General features: G+C 44.0%; 1 protein-coding gene across 1 annotated transcript; it reads left to right on the forward strand.

The window, feature by feature from the left end:
• Positions 1 to 1,006: 1,006 nt before the first annotated feature.
• Positions 1,007 to 1,679, forward strand: LOC126497841 (FUN14 domain-containing protein 2-like). Its single transcript, XM_050136040.1, has one exon. It carries the CDS (start codon positions 1,007 to 1,009, stop codon positions 1,559 to 1,561), a length of 555 nt encoding a protein of 184 aa, XP_049991997.1. The 3' UTR covers positions 1,562 to 1,679.
• Positions 1,680 to 8,061: the final 6,382 nt, after the last annotated feature.

Consider the following 8,061-nt stretch of genomic DNA (forward strand, 5'->3'; position numbering starts at 1 on the left):
GTGTATGAAGGGTTGAGTTAATCATCACTAGAGTGGTTTTCACCAAACTGTGCTTTGCTTAAATATGCCTAAAACAAACAACTCAGAGTTGGGCTCCTGACATTTAAACCAACATCAGCTATGCGTTGTATTGATCCAAACTACCTTCTTGTCTCCCTCTGACCTTAACCCTCAGGGTTATGAAGGTCACAAAGATCCCTGCACCCCATTATCCATAAGTAGAGCACACAGAGAATCGTTTTAAGTTGAGAAATGGATATTTTGTTAAGGGTCAAAGGGAACTTTTAGAAATCAAAACATTCTAGTATAAATAAAAAACGTGTCTGCTGTGCCTGTCAGTATACCAGACAGGGATGACAGAAGAGTCAGCGAGCTTGAGGACACGTCTATGAAAGCTTCCAAAACTGAAATAAGAGAGTTTTCAAAAATGTTTAAAAATAGAGAGCAGAGCACTCACGAGTTATGGGGCGATGTCCTATGGTACAACAAGTGTGTAATTGAAAGGACATGGAAATCCAAAAAAGGTTTAAAATAGACGTGGTTGAAAAATTTCCAAAATTAAAGATACATACAAATTCAAAGCTGTAGGAAGTTCAGGGAACACCAAATGTGTGTGTGCACGCACACACACAAACACACACACACATGCCCATGATAAATATAAAATATGAAAAGCTACACTTAAACACATGTAAATTGAAGCAAGCATGTATATTAAAAAGCCCTTTAAGGAGATCAGGCCGAGGGGAAGGAGCAGGTGTTGCAAGAGTTGGCGCGCCGCCTGGTGCGGGCTGTCACTATGGCGAGCCTGGGAAGCAAGGCGGAGCGGGAGCCTCTCCTGGGCCCCAGCTCCCCCGGAAGCAGAACACCCAGTTTGATAAAGGCCAAGGTGGCTTTATGACGTAGCTCCGCCTGAAGAAAAGCTGAGGCGCATGCTCCACCTGCCCTCTTTCCCCTCAGCCGTGGGAATGGATACATCTGCCCACGTGCGGAAGGTCAGCAGGCCATGACAACGACCACAAGCACCACCACCGTAACCGCAAAGCGCTCTATCTCCTGCCCTACTGACCTTCTGCGGCTGTCCTCTCGCAACTCGCAGCTCACAGAGATGGCCACGAACAGTCAAGAGCACTTTGATGCTTATGAGGCATTGGATCTTACAGAATTTGGCAAAAACCAGCCTTGGTGGCGCAAACTTTTTGGGCAGGAGACACGGTCTGCGGGCAAGAAGTACAGTGTGGCAACCCAGCTCCTGGTTGGCGGCATCACGGGCTGGTGCACTGGCTTCATATTTCAGAGAGTTGGAAAGCTGGCTGCCACAGCGGTGGGAGGGGGCTTTTTTCTACTTCAGTTCGCAAACCATACTGGCTACATCAAAGTTGACTGGAATCGTGTAAAAAAGGATATGAAAAAGGCCAAGGAACAACTGAAGATTCGGAAGAGCGCCCAATTACCAACTGAGGTCAAGAGCAAAGCTGAGGAGTTGGTGTCGTTCATAAAGCAGAATGTATTAGTAACTGGAGGATTTTTTGGAGGCTTTCTGCTCGGTATGGCATCCTAAAGGGGTATCACTCCACTCCCACGGTTCAGCAGCCTCTGTACACCATCTTAGAAAAACCCACAGGCTTTTCACTTCCTCTTCATGCCTGCCCTCCTCCCTGTTGTAAATCTGAACCGCCTCCATGCGCATCTGCCCATGCAAGTTAACACAGGTCCTCCCATGGGCTTGACAAGCCACAGGGCAGCGCACTCTCCATCTGGAGGTCAACAGGAATGATCCTTCCCCCGTGCGTAGAACCTGCCCCAAACCATCTTTAAGATCTGTCCCTAACAGTCGAGCTGGAAGAGCGCTATGTGGAAAGGAACTGAACATACCTGACTTTGAGCATGGGAAGAAAGTAAAGCAGGGACAGTTGTGGGAGTACCACCTGCTAGTCAGCTACTTTAGGGGGACAGTCTCCTTACAGAACTTTACAAGTCAATTGATGCTTTCTTCTGCTCTGGACAACTACTCCAGCAAGCTGTAATTATCGCTATCTTAGTTTGGAACTCAGAAGTGTGGCTCTCTTCAAAAAGGGCCATAATCTAAATCCCTGAAAGGTTCACTAAGACCTGTTTGTTTTTCTTTTTTTGGGGGGGAGTAGGATAGGGGGGGCCTAGGGCCTTGCTCCTACTACTCGTACTAGGCCAAGGGCTACCACTGAGCTATATTCCCAGGCTTTTGGGTATTTTTCATTTTGAGAGGTCTCACTAAATTGCTCTCACTGGCACTTGACAATCTTATGTCTCAGCTTCCTGTGGAGGTGGGATTACAGGTCCAAGTCCCCGGGAACAGCTTCCCCAAGACCTTAAGGAAGAACTGAAGAATGCGTCTCCGAGTCTACTTTGCCTCTTCTCAATCTTCTCATTTGCCTTTCCCACCAGGATTAGTTTGCCATAACCCATCTAGCTGGGCTTTCTACTTCAGGGCCTCGACTACTTCAATCAAACGTCAGCTGGGGGAAATTTTCACCTAGACGCTTCAAGAAGAGGAATCTGCTTTCAGGCCTAGGTCTGGGGTACAATTTCTATATTTGCAACTGTAGGATTGATTCACGTTTTGTGCTTTGTCAACCAGAGGACCAGCTCAGCTCTGGGAGGCCATTCACACAGTTCATCTCACACGGACTTTGCTCTCGCCATACAAATCAGAAACAGCACTGACTTCTTTTCTTCATGACCAGGTGGAGAGAGAAGAGGGCCCTAGGGGTCCAACACCTCTGCAGAAAGGGCGAATGTGTGAGTGCAATCAGTGTTTCCATTGCCTGTTGGTCAGAAGGTAAAAATCATGGGTTCTGCCCAAACTCAACACTGAGCAACGGAAAACAATGATCTTAAGGATTACCTTGGAAACTGTGTGCTACACCGGAAGAAGAAACAGTTACTTCTCTGCCTTTGAATATGTCTGGGTTTTCACCTTTAATACCAGGATTAGATCTTCATATTTCTACCAATGGGATAAAAAAAACCCTACTAAAACCACAAACTCCGTAGACCTGAGCAACAACCATTTGTTTATAAGCCAATTGGGTCTTTACAGTTTAAATTATGTTTATATTCTTCCATTCACTTAAAACTCTTACTTAAAATAACAACCCCTCCAAAGAAAATGTCAATTAGTACTTTGTTTTCTTTCGTTTTTTAAAGTCATTAAACAAATGGTAAATTAAAAAAAAGCCCTTTAAGATGACAGGAGGGACATTAATAGCTTTCTGAATTAGAATTCAAGAAGCACAAGTAGTGTAACTTTCACAGAACCAGAAGACAAACCTGCACACATCGTATCTAGAAGTCTTTATTTACAGATACTGGTTTTTAAAGCCAGTTTTTGCATTTATAAATCTGTCAGACAAAAAAATTCTTGAGGAAATTCATTGATGTGGGAAGTCATTCTGTTTATGTATTGCTTTTATTGGTTAATGAATAAAGAAGCTGCTTTGGCCTGTGATAGGGCAGAGTAAAGCTAGGAGGGAAAACTAAACAATGCTGGGAGAAAGAAGGCAGAGTCAGTGAGATGCCATGTAACTGCCAGAGCAGACAGACACTTGAACTTTGCCAGGTTAGCCACAACCATGTGATGATGCACAAATTAATAGAAATGGGCTCATTTAAGATGTAAGAGCTTGCTAAGAATACACTAGAGTTATTGGCCAAGCAGTACTGTGAGCAATACAGTTTCTGTGCGATTATTTCTGGTCAGCAGAACACGAACAAGCAGTCTCCACCTATAATTCATTTTTCCAGGATTTATCTACAAAGAAATGTTAAAAGCACGCTTCAGAAAGAGTGTGCTTTAGATGTGAAGTGGGAAATATCACACCCAAGTCACTATGTTTTTATCTGAAAATATACTTAAGTAAGCTAGGTGATTCTATCACCAACTTTAGGGCAGCCATTACAACTTCAGAAACACACACAAGAATGTGGTAGTAAAAAATAAAATGGTATTTTAGAAGAATGTTTGGTAATAACAAGGAAAGAACAAAATGAAAGGAAGGATCAATGAACTTAAGAAAAAATACCATGGGTCTTGATTTTCAGATCAAATAGAGTAAGACCTAAATTCGTGCTGTCTACAAGAAACCCAACATTAAACACAGAGACAGATATATGTAGATCAGGGATGGGGCAAGAGTCATCACACAAATGCTCTGTAGAGGGAAGCTGATACCAAACTGAGGCAAAGCAGACTAAGAGAACTCACGCTGTCTAGGAGCCCAGCTGAATACAAGCTTCAGTATGGCCTGAGGCAAGCCCAGAAGCTGCTGTCCTGATTACAGCTTCTCAAGTAAGTAGCAGCTTAGAATTTCTATCTCTAAAATATATAGATTAATTTTTACTGTACGAGATTCTCTGAAAGTCAAATAAATTGGTGCATTTGAATGAGCAAATTAAATAAAATGGTGAATTTTATATTAGTTTGAGTACTAGTCCTAAATCTGTACAATGTGTGATGATAATTTGCATCAGCTGTTCATATTATTTGGTTGTGGGTGAAGAGGGAGCTGTGGCTCCAGGCAACCATGGAGGGGCAGGAGACTCGCAGCCTCAAGCCATTTCTTCTATTCTGGACCCCAGGTTGGGTGCCCAGATTATTTATAGATTCTAAGGTTCCAAGCTGCCAAAAGACGTGGGAGGTGGAGTTTGTTAAAATGTTAAATTTGTTAAGTAGTCTTGTTAAATTGATAGAGATATAGTCACAATTTCACAGGCTCAGTTCACCCTAAGGTGACAGCTTGGTCCCAGAGGAACAGGGCTGATTGATCCCTACACTGCTTTCCCATGGGGCTGGTGATCTAGAGGGGAGAGACCCATTTGAAATCTTAGGAACCTTGTGGGGAGGCAGGAAAGTGGGTCATTTGAGGAAAACGCATCCTCAGACACAAACAGGATACTCAGAACTTCGGAGGTCTTGGGTGCCAACATTTGGCTTCTAATCTGCTTATGGTACCATGCACCTCCACCCCACATTCTGAGCAAGTCAGCCACTCTAAGAATAGCATCAAAGAACTAAGAAAACTACTCCGTAGGAGTTTCCACCCATGGCAGCCATTCCCTGGCCTCTGAGGTGCAGAGGGATGCAATACTAAAACTAAACTTATTTATAAATTTTTGGAAATGTTTTGTGATATAAAATCTGTTATAGCTAGTAAAAGCTCAGGACAATCCAAGAGTTATCTAGCAGGATGATAGCAGAAACAGCGTCTAAATTTGTATGTGCTGTCCTCTCTGCTTCAGCACCAGGGCCTCTGATCAGTTCATGACTCAAGCAGCTTCAGCAATGGTCCCTGCCTAAAGAATTCAAGATATGCCTTGCTCATTTTTTCTTTCTCCTCTGCTTTTTTGGGATGTACTATGTATGTGTGTGTCTGAGTGCAGTGTATGCTGTGTGTATGTGTGTGTGTCGGGGAGTATATTCATCCGTCTGAGCATGTGTAAAGGCTAGAAATTGACTTTCTATGTTCTGTCACTCTCCAGGCTCTGTTTCAAGACTGGATCTCTTACTGAGCCTAGAGCTTGCAGTTTTCACTACACTGACTGGTCAGCAAGTCCTAGGGCTCTGACCACATCCATCACCTCCTCTCCAGCACCCAGACATATGCTTTTTACATGGGAGCTGAGGATCTGAACTCAGGTCCGCTGCTTGCCCTTTGAACAGGGAGCTGTTTCCTAGCTCTTTTGACTGTTGTTTCTCTACTGCTTCTGAAATGAGATTAAAATGCTTACCAATGTCAAGCCATGGTGCGTGTGCATCTGTGCCCGCTCCTCATATAAGACTGACATTGCCGATGCTCGGGACCCTATGTGAAGTGTCACAGCATTTGACCTAACGTGGCCACATCCTCCGGAAAACTCTAAATTGTCAGGAGATGACAGCTAAAGTCTGATGTAGTATAAGTACTTCCTATGTATGCTGTTTGTTTGAGGAATGCGGAGGAAACACTGCCTGAACATGGTTTCTTAGGAGGGATATGGGGGTGTGCTTTGAAATGCTTTCTGACTGTGTTGGCTGGGTGAGTGGACCCATGGATGGGAACCCATAGATTCGAAGGAGGCTGTTTCTCTCCTCACCTCCCATGGCCAAAATAACAGTCTTCTCAAACACAGCCTTAAGTCATCTGAGATTAACGTTACTTGAGTTTGGTTTGTTGGTATTGCTAGAAAGTGCACTGAAATTTGGCCTCTTGCTTTTCTTTTCCTACACAGAAAGCCAAAACACAGACCCGTCCACACATAAGCTTATGTCCTGTATTTATAGATTGGAGATTAATTCTCCACATGTCTAAATCTCATCAGGCATCTCTGCCGGTGCAGATGGCAGAATCAGGAGACTGGAAAAACTATGACTTTGACGGCTAGAGGCTTGGAAATCAAACCTCAATTCATCACGTTTTATGTCCAAGTGTCAATGGCCACATTTTACCCAGGTAAAAGAAAGCCATCCTTGTTCATATTATCTTCAAGAGTGTATCTGGAAGTATTCTCTGTCCTCTGGTCCCCCTGATCTGGTTTCTCTCCACCCACAGGGTCCCACTCGCTAGTTCCTGCAGTCAGTTATGAAGTAACCACTCTGAGGCTTATTACTAAGTTACAATAGTAACAATTGTATTATCAGTTACAATTGTCTGGCGGATGTTTAGGCATCTTACTGGCTAGCTCTATTAAATTAACCCATTTCTATTAATCTGTGTATTACCACAAGGCTATGACTTCCCAGTGTAGCATGTTACTCCTTCAGTGGCTACATAGTGTCTCCTCACTCTGTCTTCCTTCTCAGATAGTCTGAAAATAAATGTATGGTGTGTTGTGCAACGAGGATTGGAACTGAAAACCCATCCTCTCACACTGAACATCCCTGAAGGTAAAACTCAGGCCAGCGTCTTACAGCCAGCGTTTTAGATGTCCAGCTGTATACTTTGCAAAGAACTTCAACCCCCCTTGCATTGCCTAAATACAGCCTGCACATACATTTACCCTGCCCCCCTGAAGTTCACTGACAGACTTTCTTTTTGTCAACTTGCCTACTGGGGAAATTTACTTACATCTCAAGCGTCTGGTTGTCTATGTCTCTACTCTGTTCTCTATAAGACAGTCCATCTACCCTGTGGGGTTAGCCGTTACCTGTTCTCTTTCAATATGCCATTGTGATAATCAATTTACTTGCCCACTTGCTGTAATCATTTGGAAAGAGAGTCACAGCGTAGGGTTGTCGAGATCAAGTTAACCTGTGAGCATGTCTGTGGGGGATGTCTCGATGACAGTGACTGACGTGGGAAGACACACACGATACATCCTGAACTGCATATGTGAAGAAAGGAAACTGAGCACAGACATAAATCCTTTGTCTCTGATCACCCACGATGTAAATACGTCCCTGGGGCTTCTGCCTGGCCACCCACGTGATGTGAGAAGCTCCCTGGGGCTTGTGCGGCTGTGACAGCCCTGCTGTGATAGACGGAACCCACAAGTGTGAACTAATCCAGCCTTTCTCATCCGTTTGTCAGAGCATTTTATCACAGCAACAAGAAGGAAACAAAATGACCTTCGAGTAATAAAATGTCAGGACTGAAATACTGTGGCCAGACAGGCAGCGCATCTATGTCATGGCAATGACAGCAATAAAAGATGCTACAGGTAGGGCCACCAAGCTACATCCACAAGTGTCTGCTCTCACACAAATTCAAAACATCTAAAGCCCACCTCCTCATCCTCTCTGCTCTTCCAAAATTCTGGGACACCTGACTAACATCAGGTTAATGGAAACCTCATTCTCAAATTAAAAAGTGCCACAGTTCAGCCCCCCTTAATATCCGTGATTAGGTGGTAAAATTAGACCAGTGGGCCCCCAGTGGGTCTTTCATTGCCTTCTATCAGCTCTGGCTGTTGTTGCCCAAATTGGAGACACTGCCTGGCTTGTGTAATTCTTTCACACTGAATTCCCAGATTCCTTCCTTCTCCCTAAAATCCAGCCCACACCCACAACTGTTGTAATATAGTTGACCCTAACCCTGTGATGCTCTG

This window comes from Alexandromys fortis, unplaced genomic scaffold (assembly GCF_014885135.2).
Source record: "Alexandromys fortis isolate MF-2015 unplaced genomic scaffold, M_Fortis_MF-2015_v1.1 scaffold_23, whole genome shotgun sequence".
Lineage (NCBI taxonomy): Eukaryota > Metazoa > Chordata > Mammalia > Rodentia > Cricetidae > Alexandromys > Alexandromys fortis.